Source organism: Mus pahari, chromosome 1 (assembly GCF_900095145.1).
Source record: "Mus pahari chromosome 1, PAHARI_EIJ_v1.1, whole genome shotgun sequence".
Lineage (NCBI taxonomy): Eukaryota > Metazoa > Chordata > Mammalia > Rodentia > Muridae > Mus > Mus pahari.
This window is the reverse complement of record NC_034590.1, coordinates 148,961,323-148,977,825: the sequence shown is the minus strand read 5'-3', so window position 1 is coordinate 148,977,825 and position 16,503 is coordinate 148,961,323. Positions and strand designations below refer to the sequence as shown.

At 39.0% G+C, this 16,503-nt stretch overlaps 1 protein-coding gene across 1 annotated transcript in view; it reads right to left on the bottom strand.

The window, feature by feature from the left end:
* The window catches only part of Exoc6 (exocyst complex component 6), a 136,270-nt gene that overhangs the window by 85,385 nt on the left and 34,382 nt on the right, over window positions 1-16,503 (bottom strand). The window contains exons 8-13 of the mRNA XM_021219995.2: window positions 12,355-12,423; window positions 8,911-8,994; window positions 7,122-7,168; window positions 6,869-6,989; window positions 4,927-4,998; window positions 2,605-2,702 (exon numbers count right to left, since the gene is read on the bottom strand). Coding sequence (XP_021075654.1) covers window positions 2,605-2,702; window positions 4,927-4,998; window positions 6,869-6,989; window positions 7,122-7,168; window positions 8,911-8,994; window positions 12,355-12,423 — 491 coding nt within the window. The remainder of the gene's footprint in view (window positions 1-2,604; window positions 2,703-4,926; window positions 4,999-6,868; window positions 6,990-7,121; window positions 7,169-8,910; window positions 8,995-12,354; window positions 12,424-16,503) is intronic.

Below are 16,503 nucleotides of genomic sequence, written 5' to 3'. Positions count from 1 at the left end.
AAGTCAGGGAGATGGATTTATCGTCACTATGAAATGACTGATATTTGCTTGTTCTTTTAGTCCCTTCAATAATCAAAAAATATATCAATAAAATAAAATGTTTTTACAAATGTGTGATATATTTAGTTTGGTTTTGCCATTCATAATACATGGATTTATTAAAATCTGTGCTCTACAAATATATTTATATATTAAAACATTTGCATAAATACATTACTTCATACTTGTCTATTAAAATAAAAGACAGTCTATAAACGAAAAAACTAAAGTAAATAAAACACTGGTGCTTACAACTGGAACTAAACATAGATAAAATACGACAATATTAGTGAGATGATAAATTCTGTCATGGAAGTTTCAGACTCCCATCTTACTGTTAAGTGTCTACTCACTACTTGTAAGACATCTGAAGACACTAGCAGGGATAAGTAGAGCTTAAATTGTGCTACTTAAAATTTTAGGCAAAATGTATCACTTAGGATGGTGTTAAAAGTAGAAACTAAAATGTATTTGGAAATTACTTATTATAGCTGAAATGTTACTTGTTCTCCTCCACAATTACTAGGAACGATGAACTCTATTCTATTCTATTTACACCTATTCTATCTTTATTTGGACAATTTAGCTTCCAGTGAGAAAAACGTTTCAGTTCTTCTAGTCCTGGGAAGAAATGACCCTGCTGAGAGGCTTCAGAAAATCAATCATAGTTAGAAAACCTCCTAAAGCTGTGTTCAAACGCACAGCATCAACTCTAGGACTGTATATGCATAAAGACATCACAGTACGACGTTATAGGACTGTGTCATAGAACACTGCCTCTCGTCATATGTATTTCCTCTATTCCAAATGCTTGATATAAAAAAACTGACAAGAGTTATACACAAATATTGTCAATCCCTATGTGTCAAAACCCTGATGAAGAAAACCTCCCTAAATCTTATTAAGCACACCTACAACTCTACCATCTGAAGGCCACGGCTGGAAAACAAGTTCAAGGCCTATGTGGGCCACACTGTGAGCTCACTCTGGGAAACTTAGCAAATTCTTGTTCTAAAATGAAAGGGCCTGGGCCAGTGAGACTTCAGGGGGTTAAGGCACCTGACACCTGAGCTTGACCTCCCAAGAGTACACGGTGGAAAGAAAGAACTAACTCCTACACACGCACGGGTGTACGCATGTGTGCGCCAACATACATACTAAATAAACACATGGAAAACATTTTAAAACTAGAAGTTAAACATCCTAGAGATGCAGTCTGTGGCAGAGCACTCGCCTAGCATCATCAGAGGCTCTGCCTTCAATCTGCAACATTGCAACTCCCCCCAAAAGTAATAAATAAACATACATTGCTAATATAGTAAGTTCAAACAAGGATTTGTTTAGCTAGATTTAATGCAGGTCTATGACCCTACAGACCACTTGGGGATTTACAGAGCATTTTTATTACAGAATTCACAAGGTTAACTTTCAGTTCTGAGAACTGATGGGGTAAGTACTAAGCTCATATGAAATCATTTGACATGTTTTATTTTAATAACAGATACTACTATATTAATTCTATCTTATTTTGTAGCAACCCACCCAAGCCAGATTTAAAAGGCATAAATGTCTGTCTCAATGCAAACACCTTGAAATATTTATAGCCTTATAAATATCTAAGCATTTACTAGAAAAATTACAGATACTAAAACTAAAGTATAAATAAATAGGTTATAAATTCATTCACTACAGAAAATAATATGGCAACTCTCCCCCCCAAAAAAAGAAAAAAATAAACTGCCATATGATCCAGTATCCCACTTCTGAATATAAGCTCCAAAATATCTGAGGCAGGTACGGATACAGGCACACTTGTGCTTATAACAATATTAAAATAGCCCATAAACCAACTGTCCCCAATGTCTGTGAACTCATTAGTAGACAAATTACATCATTATGAATAAATATATTATTGTATTTGGATTTACCGAGAAACACAGAAATATATGGATACATTTTAAAACACCATTCTAAGTGAAAACATTTAGATATATGAAATTGGTACAGTGTAGCATATGTAATTGAAATTTTTGAAAAGGCAAAACTATAGGACAAAACGGGGTCAGTGGTGGCTAAGGACTGGGCATCCAGCAAGATAGTTCACTACAAAGAAAATGTGGCAGACATAAAAATGTAATATGACCTAGACATAAAAAAAAAGGAATGTAGTTCTGGCCCCTGTGCAGTATAAATGGGCCATGATGACACGCTAAGTGAACCAATCTCGACACAAATAAGCAAATGTCCCTCAATTCCACCGACATGAGATTCTAGAGTAGTCAGATTGGGAGGCGAGATCGGGCAGTGGTTGTCAGGGCTGGAGGAAGACGAGCCTGAGTTGCTGTCTACGAGCTGTAGTTTCTGTTGGGATGCAAGGATTCTGGAGAGAAGTCCTGGAGTCCCAACAGTGTGAATGAGCGTCACACAACTGCAGTTATAAACGCTGTGCGCCTTTTACCCCAGCAGACACTGACCACAAGCATTCTTACTGCTACATGCAAAACCGACTGGCTAAGGGTTTAACAAACTCGCTCATTACACTAAGGCACCACAGCTTAGACCCACCTGAAAATACCAGCCCACTTCTTCAGCAGTGTTTCGTTGTATTGATCTCTTATTTCAAATAAAAGGTCAAAGAGTCGGTTGACTGGAAAGCCATAACCCTAAGATACAAAGAAAAAAATGGGTGAGCCAAGTGTGTTTTAAATGTTCGCCGACTCAAGTCAAGCTTCTCACTGGCTTCATCACTACAATCTGAACGTCTTTCCTCACACCCCTATACCACAGCTTTCCACACCACCAAGGAAGTCAGCCAGGCCCTCATATCCACCACACCACATGCCTGACTCGACTATTTTACACAACCAACACTGTTGCTCTTTCAGTGTCTCCGTTACTTAAATACCACCTTTAACTTTTATTTGAGTCCTACAAAGTTTCTTGGAATTTATCAAATACTCCAGATTCATCTATTTTTAAAATGATGGTCTCAGAACTGTTTGCAATGGCCATACAAAGAGATAAGGAGTTTGCACTAGAATATATACTCAAGCTCCTTCTTAGAATGGGGTAAATCTTGCATATTACAGCAGGATGCCAACTGAGCTAAACTTTGTGTCCCGTGATCCCATCATTTTATTTTGTTAAGATCCTAGCAAGCAACTGACAGACTGACAACCGCTTAGACAACAGTGGTTCCTACAGATACTATGGCAATACTTAATCATTAAGGAAAGCAGAGCTTCCCTGGCTTATTCACCAAGGGGCCCCTAAAATTAAGGAAGCCCCAAATTAAATTTACTAATGCAAGAAGATCAGTATGATAGACATAGGTATTACAAAACTTATGAAGAAAAAAACCCAAGACATTCCACATTACTCTTATAATATCAAATAGGCCATTCAAATTAATATATGACATAATACAATATTTACAAAGAAGCTAGTATTCTCCTTAGCTCCAAGAAGAAAGAAAACAACCATGCAAAGACTCTTAAGATAAAGCAAATAGCTCATACCAGCATTTCCCAAAGCATGACTTCTATTATCTTATAAAATGATGTGTGTGTCTGTACGCGTATGCCATATGTGTGTAGGTTCCCACAGAGGCCAGAGGCATCAGATTCCCTGGAACTGGATTAACAAGTGGCTGTGGCCACCTGACATGGATGCTGGGAACCAAACTCATGTCCTCTGGAAAGACAGTACATACTGTCTTAACTGATGACACATCTCTCCAGCCCCCAAAGCATTTTTTTTTTTAAACTACAGATTTAAAAAATGTTCAAGAGTCACGTGAACTGAGAATGTTGCATAACAGCATGGCTGGGGAATACTGCACAGTCGCAGGTACTAGGTGATACTCCAGTCACATGCACTAGGGACACTACACAGTCACATGTACTGGGGACACTGCATAGCCATATCCCTTTGGAACCTTATGATATACATTTATTCTGAGAAAGGCACTGACAGAAGTATTTTAAGCTACCGATCCTTTAAATTTTTTTATTATATTTATTTATTTACTTGTTAGAAGACAGCTTGCAGGAGTCGGTTTTCCCTTCCACTATGTGGGCCCCAGGGATAGAACTCAGGTCATTAGCCTTTACCTGCTGAGCTATCTCAGCAAGCCTAGGTTCATTTTGCTGTGTTTAGTAATTACCCTACCCAGATCCCAAGAGCTCCTATGTAGCCAAAGTTGGACTCAAACTCAAGATCCTCCTGCCTCAGCCCCTCTACACCTTCAGAGATTACAGATAGACACCACACACCATATGTCCAGACTCTTTTGTTTATTTGTTTGTTTTGTTTTGTTAAGACAAGGTTTCTCTGTGCCCTGGCTACCAAGTAGCTACATAGACCAGGCTACCTCAAACTCACGGCTATCTGACTGACAACTGCTAGATTAAACGGTGCACACCACCATGCCTGGCTATGGCCTCCTTTTCATAAGTTATAAAAATACTACAGTCTCGCCAGACAGTGGTGGTGCATGCCTTTAATCCCGGCACTTGGAAGGCAGAGGTAGACAGATTTCTGAGTTCGAGGCCAGCCTGATCTACAGAGTGAGTTTCAGGACAGCCGGGGCTACATAGAGAAACCCTGTCTTGAAAAAAACAAAAAAAAACAAAAAAAAACTATAGTCTCACTAAAATGGCCCATATTTCAAAGGTGCTAGTGTCTCCTGAGTTCTGTCCAAGGTTCAAAACTACAAAGGTATTGTGTATAGTTCTCAGTAGGAGAACTATATATATGAATATATAAGCATTTATTTCTACCGATTTACTACCTTTAATCTACAATATAGTAAAATTCACAGCCTATATTTTGTATGTCTTTCCATACTCAATATCACCTCCGTCTGAAGGTTAGGTGGTCACCTACCTGCAGAGTGTCTGCAAAAATTACGATGAGATTCTTCAGCTCCAGAACGAGGTCAGGGTCAGTGCAGTAAGACTGCAAATGAAGACGCACAGAACAACGAACACAGAAGTTAAAGTTACAACATGGGAACCTGCACCTTTGTCCCTAAACTCTTGGTTAATTAGATCCAAGGCTGCTCCCCTCTCCTCAGTGTGTTTAAGGAAAGACTGCAGCTTGGCATGTAAGACAAGTTCTCCATGGGAAAGAAAGGACGTCTGTATTTCAGTAAATCTTTACATTTTTGAAAAACTAGTTACAAACTCTAACAGTGGTCTACACTACACCATACATGTCTAGTTCTACAATATATCTATCCTCAATCTTAAAAAGACTTATTACCTTTCCCAATATAAGAATGGCAATTTAAGTTTTTCTTTGTAATTCCCCAAAAGAAAATTAATACTTTAAAAAAGACAGAGCAATTATTTCAGTCTTCTTTAAAAAAATGTTTTTTATTTATTCATCTTACATCCCAATATCAGTTCCTCCCACCTCCTTTGAGAAAGGACAGCCCCCCTCTAGGTAACACCCCTCCCCCACGACTCCCTCTGCTACTGGCCTCCAGGAACATTAGATTGTAGTAGGACTAGGCACATCCTCTCCCACTGAGGCCAGACAAGGCAGTCCATTTCAGGGAACAGGAGCCACAGGAGCAGGCATTCAGGGACACCCCCCACTCCTTTTGTTGGAGACCAAGCTGTTCATCTGCTACATATGTGCAGGGGCCTAGGTTTAGCCCATGCTCGCTCTTTAGTTGGTGAGTCAGTCTCTGGGTCCCCCCAGCAAGGGTCCAGGTTAGTCAACTCTGTTGGTCTACCTGTGGAGTCCCTGTCCTCTTTGGGTCCCCCAATCTTTCCCCCAACTCTTCCATAAGACTCCCCAAGGCTTCTGTATCTGCTGGCTGTGTCTTCACTTTCTCTTAATAACACTTAAGATTTTGAATGTGATATTATATTTACTATGTTATAATTTTGTATTAACACATAGATAGATTTTTGAATATAATATTGTAGTTACTATGTTACAATTTTATATTTAATGTCATTGTTTTAATAGGAATATGGTATAACTGCATGTACTTGAAGCTGATTTCAATATAAATCGTGATAAAATATATCATTCTTAGACAGGGCTAGCTCAGTGGAAGAGCACCCATTGTGTTCATGAGACCCTGGATTTCATTCCCAGCACCCCCAAAATATTTTAATTACCAAAATATTTTTTACAGTTTTATTGCCAATGTATCAAAAATCTATAAATCTATAATCTTAATAAGTATATAGTATATTCATAATCTAAATATCATAAAATTCCCCTTTTATCTATTTTAAATCTTAATTACCAATTATAATAACTGAATACAAAATTTTAAGTATAAGGCTACTTTATTGAAGGTAAACAACTAAAACTAGTTATTTTCACTAAGGGCATTAAGAAGGTTGTTGATCTTCTAACTTTTACCCATTAAAAATGATCTCTCATTATATGGAGGTTTATTATTTCAAATGAGTTCAAACTGTAAAAATTGCAGATTTTTTTAAAACTATAAATGCTCTCAAACAAGTTCTGGTGCGTTTTAATGGTAGAATTGATTTTAGAAATAAAAAATCTGGAATAATTAAAAACCCTTTCTTCACAGTGTTGCTTGGTGAGCTCATGAAGAGGCCAGCTGAGACTAATGAGTCCAGCCTAACGTCTCATTTTCTGTAATACTCAGATAAAAGTGTCTTGAGAAGCCCCAGTCAGCTACAAAACCACAGCCTTATGTAACCATAAGGAAACCCTGACATTACTGCTTACAAATCTGAGCAATTACCTAAAAACTCAGAGTAATAAAGGTGCAGTTTTCCATATTATACAAATCAAATTAAATTATAATTATGACCATAACTGGCTGACTTACTGAGTGAGCTCTGAGGACAGCAATTATCTTTGAGAGGACCATGTTCCAGAGTTCATCGGTGTACGCCCTGGTTACTAATCCTTGGGTCACATGTAAAATGTGATCTTCCACAACAAAGAACCTAAAATGCCAATTACCCACACAGCATGTGTTAAAGGGAAAGGAAGAAAGCACAAGTAGAAAATAATTATTCCTGACTTTTAACAAACTTGAATAAAATTAGTAAATAGTTTCTTCCATATTAAATACATACCCTACAATTTGAGTGAAATATCTTCTATAGCCATCAATTGTTTCATGCTTCAAATGAAAAATAAAAATCAATTTAAACCAATAAATAACAGTAACATAAAAGTTTCAAGTCACTATAACTTGACTAATAAATATTTATTGAGAGCCTACAAAGTTCTGCTTACTAATTAGGTATCAGGGATATACTTGAAAATAACAAAAAGTCCTTTCTCTCATGGATTGTACATTTAAACCATTTTGTTATTGTGCATATGAATACATGACATGCATTTGTGTGGACACATGCCACAGTAGGCACTGGGAAGTCAAGACAACCTTACAGAGCTGGTTGTCTCCTTCCACCTTTACAGAAGCCAGGTCACTGACAGGCAGCGCTACCCACTGAGCTACCCTGCAGGCCCTCGTGGAATGTGTATTCAAAAGGAATCTGGATTTTGTTATTTATGAATAAGGCTACTATAAACATTTACATCTGAGCCACTGTATAAAGATACCTTCTCATTTCTCATGAGTGACCTGGGGGGGCCTTAGGGTGGCACAACAGTTTGTTATTACAAACCGCCAAACCATTTTCCACGGTAACAGTATTATTTTTATACCCACCATAAGTGTAAGATAATTCCAGTTGCTGAGTCCCACATCCTTCCCAGCACCTGGCACTGCCAATCTTTTTAATGTAAAGCCTTCCATAAGTATAAGGCAGTACTTCCTTGTGGCTTTTATTTACATTTTCCTGATAGAAATTTATACTGAACAACATTCTCATGTGTATGCACATTATCTGTGTATCTGTAATAAAAATATCTATTTGAATCTTCTTTTTTTCTGTTTTTAAAGCTGGTTTATTCATCATTAATTGTTGAGAGGTTTTTAGATGGTTTTATCTCCTGGTCATCTTAACAATGGGCTGAAAGCCCTCCAAAGCCCCAGGTGACAAGAAAGGCGAGTCCTCCAGGATGGCCGCTGTCAGTGCTCCAGGCCTGACCTATGACCCATGTTCACATTCCCTCTCCTAGCCCATAGATGCTTTTAGGGTGAAAGCCGCACTCGGTGGGTGCCTCATCAAAGCTACCTGGGCTTCTGCCTTGACAAGGCTCACAGCAGATGGGGGTTCTGCAGTACAAACACATTTAGTCATGTAAATGTCACCACAGCCAAAGTGTCTGGATTAATTATACTTTTCTGCCAGATCCTCAGTATATTTAAGAAAAATCTAGTTCTTTTTTTTAAAAAGTCTATCCTGAGGCTAGAAAACTGGCTCAGTGGTTAAAAGCACTTGCTGCTCTTACAGAGGTCCTGAGTTTAGCACCCAGCACGTATAGAGACAGACAACCAGCAGATATTCCAGTTCCAGGGGATCTAATGCCCTCTCCTGGCCTCTGCAGTGACTAGTACCCCTAGTCACAGGTATAGACCTACCCCAGTCACATACGCATAACTAAAAATAAAACACAAAGTCTATCCACTGTGTTTAGTTGTTTTGTTCAATGTGACAAAGAATCAAAGTGCACAGTGTACCATATTGTCAGAAACAAATTGCCACTCCCTGACATTTTGCTTGCTTATCTGTTTTTAATTCAGTGTCTGCCTTTCCTAACAGAATGTAAACTCATGAGAGAAAAGACTGGCCTGGTTTTGCTCACTATTGTACACTTGGCCCCTAAATAAATGACTAGAAATAGTAGGTAGTCAATAAATATTTATATGTAGATGAGCAGTGACCCATACTCAGAAGACTCAAGCCAGCTACATGTGCAAGCACCGAGCGGGGCACAGGACACCACACTCACCACACTCGACTGCGGCTGCAGAACCAGGCGTGCCTGCTTCTTCCTTTGCTTCCGGTAATAATTTTCAAATGTTTCTTCATCACCCTAAAGAACATCAGGAGAATGAGGATGGTGATGGCCCCTCCCACCTCCCTCCTTCTCTTCCCTGCCCCTGCTGAGACAGATGTCCTTGTCCTCTGGGATTTATGTTAACTTTCCAAACTGGAATGCAAATGACAAATGGCATTTCATACTGGAGGTCAAGAAGAAGGGGTTGTTGGCATTATAACTCAAAAATAGCAACTCTATTTAGAAGTTACCTAAAAGAAAATTCGAACAATTAGACGTTTTCCTAATTTCCTAATTTACCACTGAAACTTTACAGGCTTAACACTGCGCAAACTAAACTATGGTTCTCAGTGAGAGTCGTTAAGTAAGAGAAACATCTGTCAGACTACTGCCTACCTCTCTCCACATGCCAGCCACATGCTGTCTGAATATCCAGTCCACTGCCCTTGTCCATCCATTCTCAGGCTCTTACACATGCTCTCCCTGGTGGGCGGGTCCTCGCCCACACAGTCTCTATGACATTTTCATTCATCTATCATGACTCCTCCCGGATGTCACGGCCTTAAGAAAGCTTTCCCTAGTGTTCCAGCGCAGGTTATTTTCAGTTATTCTATAACAATTCATACTTCCCTACCATAGCACCATGCAACAAATAAATGAGCTTTGCTAAACACATGTACACAGACACAGCACAGCCTCTCTGCTTAGTAAGAATCCTCTCAGTTAAAGAAAAAGCTGGGAGTCGCCGTCTCCTCTTCATCTAAGACTCCAAAACAACGACATCATCATCAACAACAGCAACAAAAAGAAAGCAAATTTAACAATAGAAAAAAAATTTCAACCGAAAAAAAATTGATTTGTTTTCTTTAGAATTAAGTAGCTACAAAACCATTAAATGTCATCTGAAATAAATTCCTAATGCAGAAAAAATTTAAGTCTCTCCTAATGGGAAGTCTTCTAATGTTCTTGTGCTCCAGCTACCGAGAGCTACAAAATAACTGTAACTGATTATCTAATATTGATACATTAAGTGAAAATGTTTTACTAAAAGTCTGAACAAATATGGAAGATATGACGTGAAGCATAATATTAATGCTAGAATTTTTTAAAATAAAGTGCTGCAACCTCATTTAAACAGAGCCAAGCATCATTTACTAACGGTACCAGGGGAGCCCCACACACCGCTGACGTCCATCCCTGTACCTCTGAACTACTTACACTCAACTCTACTGATTTCATATATTTTGTCCAAATGTGTTTTATAATGTAAAATGCTTTAAGGTTTATTTTCTTCCAGAGTTTACAAGAACTTAGATGTTAAAATTATTATTTCACTTCAGGAATAAATTATTCTCATTAGTACTTAATGGATCCAAATAGCATAGACATGTGTTATATTCTAATAATGAGTAAATAAAATACAAATTTATATTCAGAATTAATATCTTTTACATTTTCATATAACTAAATATTTTTCATTTCTTTCTTAATTTTTATCAGGTTAATATTTTATTATTAATTCGATGGTTTTTAATATTTAATGTTTATTGCTATTAGAAACAAAGTTCTAAAGTTTCCTATCCATTTGTTTGGGGGTTTTGTTTGTTTTGTTTGTTTTGTTTAACAAAGCCTTGCTATCTTGCTATCTTGCCCTAGGTAGCTTCCAACGTTGAAGCCATTCTCTTGCAGTGGCCGTCAGAGTCCTCAGAGTTCAAGCATGCTACCACACTCAGCGGGAACTGCATTCTAATAAGGATTTTACTATATTAGCTTTTCACTTCAAACTCTACACTGTGATTTAGAGGTTATAATGTTAAAAAAAAAAGTGTCTTTTACTGGGGATCATGAAGCCAAGGCTATCTACTAAGAAGACTTCCACAAAGTAAGAGTGGTGAGAAAAAAAAAATCTCAACAAATACGCAAACCCCAGCACAGAAATCCATGAGGAATGCTATGAAACAAGACAGAATGAGTTCTCTACAAGTCCATAATTCCTTTAAAAAAAAATGAATCCATGAGTTCGAGACCAGCCTGGTTTACAGAGTGAGTTCCAGGACAGCCAGGGCTACACAGAGAAACCCTGTCTTGAAAAAAAAAAAGTGAATCCAAATATCTGAATTGATGAAATGCCAAATAATTGATGGGAAAGTCTTTACAATGACCAATGACCTCAGTAAAGGGTTAAAGCCAGCATTAGATGAAGGGATACCATTACCCTGGAGCCTGACAAATCAGCAACGTGAATGAAGAATTCATCAAAGAAACAGACGTCAGGAAAGAAGCAAACAAACTCGGGGGACAAAAAGCTCAATAAATCAAACAACTTAGTGGAACATGCCAAGAGACTAGACAGGACAGAGAGCACCTGGCACTGAACAGACTGGACCACAGGACAAAGACTGGACCACAGGGCAGACAGACTACAGCGACAGGACAGAGACTGAACCACAGGACAGACAGACTACAGTGACAGGACAGAGACTGAACCACAGGACAGACAGACTACAGTGACAGGACAGAGAGCACTGGGCACTGAGATAAGGTTGAGAAAACTTCAGACATCAATAAAGACAAAAAAAAAATACTTAAGTATGACCAGAACTTTCAAGAACTCTCAGGCATGATCAGAAGAACAAGCTTAAACATCCATGATGTTTAAGGAACTGAACAGCAAACCAAAGGCACAGAAAACACTTTAAAGGAAACTACTGACAAAAGGAATTCCAAATGTAGGAAAATATATGGATACCAAAGCATGGAAGAAACTAAAAGGCCTCAATAGGCATAACCAAAAAGAATCCATCCACACCACATTAGAGATAAAATGCTAAGACTACAGGCTAAGAAAGAACAAAGAAAGTCACAGGGGCAAATGCCAACTCCATCACAAGAGCAAACCCAGAGTTACACCAAGAGCTCTCAGCAAAACCCCTAAAAGCCAAGGATGGAGCAATCTACTTCAAGCCTTGAGAGTAAGTAACTGTCAACCAATACTCTATACCCAGCAAAGGCATCTTTTAAAACTGAGGGAGAAATAGGAAATTCCAAGACAAGCACAAACAAAAGCAATCCACAACCACCAATCTAGTGGGGAACTGAAGCAATCGCACACACCGAGTAGATGGACCTGTGAGAACCACCAAAGAATCAAATACATCCAGCTCAACATCCAGGGCTTCCCACATGCTACAAAGACACTCTACAGCACAGCTACATCCTCAGCCCTGAACTGCACCTTGATAAAGTGATTACTTAAAAATGGGTAACTCGTTTACTTACAGACTGGGGCCTGTTCTGAGAAATGCACCCAAGTCCTCATTCTGTGAACAACAGAGCATATCAAAAGTACATAATCACCCTGGTATACAAAAGGTCAGTACCAATAAATACACTCACCAAAGCAGAATAAATGTGCAAGCATCGGTAAACAGGGGAAAAATCAACGAGATCTTGAACAGTTAAGACCTGAAAAATAAATCTATTTTTAAAAATGATAGGTTAAACTATTAGATAATACAGAGTTAAAGACAGACAGTGACTCACAGACTATTTTATAATATTTAATTCTCCCATAGAAAGCATACAACATAAACACAACCCAATTCCACTTTGGTGCTTTTGTAGTTTATTCCTTATGTGTTTGCTACACTTGCTGACTATTATAGATTACAAAAATAAAAATACCCTTTTCCTCCTACATTGTGAAGAGACCCCGGGGCCTTGCACATGCTAGGAAGACACACTACCACGGAGCTACAGCCCCAACTAGAAAACATATCTATATCACGCCAAGTAGTCTATCAGAATACTGCTGTGATAACTACATGATTAATCATAATTAATACTGATAAATACATTATTGCTATGTTCAAAGGTAATTCATGAGTTTATACTCTAGCTTTTTTTAACCATTCAACCAACAATTTTATTTCTTTTTTTAACAATTTTTTATTAGACATTTTCTTCATTTACAATTCAAATGCTATCCCAAAAGTCTCTTATACCCTCCCCCCACCCTGCTCTCCACCCACTCCCACTTCCTGGACCTGGCATTCCCCTGTATTGTGGCATATAATCTTTGCAAGACCAAGGGCCTCTCCTCCCAATGATGGCAGACTAGGCCATCTTCTTCTACATATGCAGCTAGAGACACGAGCTCAGGGGGCACCGGTTAGTTCATATTGCTGTTCCTCCTATAGGGTTGCAGACCCCTTCAGCTCTTTGGGTACTTTCTCTAGCTCCTCCATTGGGGGCCATGTGTTCCATCCAATAGATGACTCTGAACCTCCACTTTTGTATTTGCCAGGCACTGGCACAGCCTCACTAGAGTCAGCTATATCAGGGTCCTGTCGGAAAAATCTTGCTGGCATATTTAATTGTGTCTGCGTTCAGTGGTTGATTATGGTATGGATCCCCGAATGGGGCAGTCTCTGTATGGTCCTTCCTTCTGTCTCATCTCCAAATTTTGTCTCTGTAACTCCTTACATGGGTATTTTGTTCCCCATTCTAAAGAGGGACGAAGTATCCACACTTTGGTNTTCCTTCTTCTTGAGTTTCATGTGTTTTGCAAATTATATCTTGGGTATTCTAAGTTTCTGGGATAATATCCACTTATCAGTGAGTGCATATCATGTGAGTTCTTTTGTGATTGGGTTACCTCACTCAGGATGATACCCTCCAGATCCTCCCCATTAAAAAATGGGGTACAGAGCTAAACAAAGAATTCTCAACTGAGGAATAACAAATGGCTGAGAAGCACCTGAAAACATGTTCAACATCCTTAATCATCAGGGAAATGCAAATCAAAACAACCCTGAGATTCCACCTCACACCAGTCAGAATGGCTTAGATCAAAATTTCAGATGACAGCAGATGCTGGCAAGAATGTGGAGAAAGAGGAACACTCCTCCATGGCTGGTGGGATTGCAAGCTTGTACAACCAGTCTGGAAATCAGTCTGGCAGTTCCTCAGAAAATTGGACATAGTACTACCAGAGGATCCAGCAATACCTCTCCTGGGCATATATCCAGAAGATGTTCCAACTGGTAATAAGGACACATGTTCCACTATGTTCATAGCAGCCTTATTTATAATAGCCAGAAGCTAGAAAGAACTGTGATGTCCCTCAATAGAGGAATGGATACAGAAAATGTGCTACATTTACACAATGGAGTACTACTCAGCTATTAAAAACAATGAATTTATGAAATTCTTAGGAAAATGGATGGATATACTCTAGCTTTGAACAAAGTTCCATCAGAAGTAGCAAAATCATGATTTCCACTACTGCTTCAAATTAGAAACTCTCACTATTTTCCCATAGACATTTAAAAAAAAACAAGCTCATAGCTACTTAAAATTAGGATTATTAATTTTAAGATGCATGGCAGCTTCTTCTAGAATATATGAAAATTATTCACATTATAATGTAATGTAAAAGCATTTCTCAGAATTAATTAAAAATAGTATAAAATCTCTCAAACTTGAGAAGTTTGTGAATCCTTTTATAAAAGGAACACATTTCTGTTCTCCTAAATCCTGAATAGATTATACTCTTACTTATTAGGGAAAAACTACAAACACAAAATATAGAAACAGAGAGATCCGAAAGAGGAAACAACCCAAGTGCCCTAAGCAGTGGACTCAGAGCCAGCAAATGACTCGGATGTGACCAACAGTTAGAGATCTGCAAAGCAGGCTGGGGAAACAGAGGTAAGAATGATCTGACCCTATCATCCACAACTCCAAAGGAGAAAAGAGCACAGACATCCTCTAAACATAAGAACAAAAAATGTCAATTTTATAGAGTGTCAACCTAAAAAAAATTTTTTTTATTTGTCTTTAATGACAACCTATATAAAAAGCAACTTCAGGGCTGGAGAGATTGCTTGGCGGTTAGGGCTCTGACTGTTCTTCCTGAAGTCCTGAGTTCAATTCCCAGCAACCACAACTATCTCACAACCATCTCTAATGGGCATCCAATGCCTTCTTCTGGTGTGTCTGAAGACAACAACAGTGTACTCGCATACATGAAATAAATAGATAAATCTTTTTTTAAAAAAGAAGAAGAAGAAGGGGCTGGTCTTCATTTAAAATTTTTTTTAAAAGTAACTTCAGCTAGTCAGTGATTTCTCAGAATGAAATGCAACATGGGTTGTCCACCTCCCTTAGAAAACATTTTTAGCAGGGCCTTCAACAAGCACCTATCACTGAGCTACATATGCCCTTAGCTCTACTCCTAAAAGCACTCATTTGAAACAAAGGATGGGAACTGGAGAGATGGCTCAGTGGATAAACTGATGCCCTGCCACTCAAGCGTGAAGTCCAGAGTTTAGATTCCCAGCCCCACATGAATGCCAGATCGGTGTGGAGGCCTCATGTAATCCTAGCGTTCCTCTCAGACTGTGGGAACAGGGTGTCTCCAGAACTAGCTGGCTGCTGAGCAGTTCTGAGTTCAACTGAGAGGCCCTGCCCCAGTGACGACAGCAGACAGTGACCTTCCTGTCTTCAGCCTCAGACCTCAATGTGCACAGCCAGCTCCAGAGCATCCACAACCACACAGAGACACACACAGGTAAATTATAAAAGTGAACACCTCAAGATATTAATAATAATGCAAGGCATGCTCAACAGATGACTTTGTGGCACAGTGAAAATCTTTAAGAAACAATAGGATGAAAGAATAAATTTGAATAGAAAAATAAAATATTAAAGATAATTTCAAGGTTTCTAAACAGTTGAGGCTTAAAAAAAAGATAATAATTAATAAGGCTGGAGAGCTCACTCAGTGGTTAAGAGCACTGACTGCTCTTCTAGAGGACCAGGGTTCAATTCCCAGGACCCACATGGCAGCGCACAATGTAACTGCATTTCCAATGGATCTGAGCTCTTCATACAGATATATATGCAAACAAAACATTGATGCACATAAAATATGAATAAATATATAAATAAAAAATTTTAAAAGATGACAGTTAATCAGAGATACCCCCAATTCTTCACCATGCAGAGAACAAAAGGCTGTGGTGTGCTCACCCCTAAACTGGAGATCCTTTCACAGCACTTACCCCAAGGCTCAGGGGTGCTTGTGGAGGAGTGAGTGGAAAGACTGGAAGGGCCAGAGCGGTGGTAGGTATGGTGTTTGCAGATGTAACAGGGCAGCCACATGAATGAACTCACAGCAAGTTGACAGCACAAGACCCATGCAAGCTCCAGGCAGACAGACTGCCAGCATAGGAGGCAGACATGTGATCCACTACTAGCCAAGGAGCTGCTGGCTTAGACAGCTGCTGGGGGAGGGGAAGGCATTCTGCTTGTTTTATTAATGATGTGATCTCTGGTAGGTCAACACAGGCCAGGGTAGGTCCCATTCCCCAGGACTAGCTCACCCAGTGACACAAACTGAATTCAGTGGGAAGGAGGAAGAAAAAGAAGAAGGAAGAAGAGGGAAAGAAAAAAAGGAAGGAAGGAAGGAAGGAAGGAAGGAAGGAAGGAAGGAAGGAAGGAAGAAAGAAAGAAAGAGAGAGAGAGAGAGAAAGAGAGGGA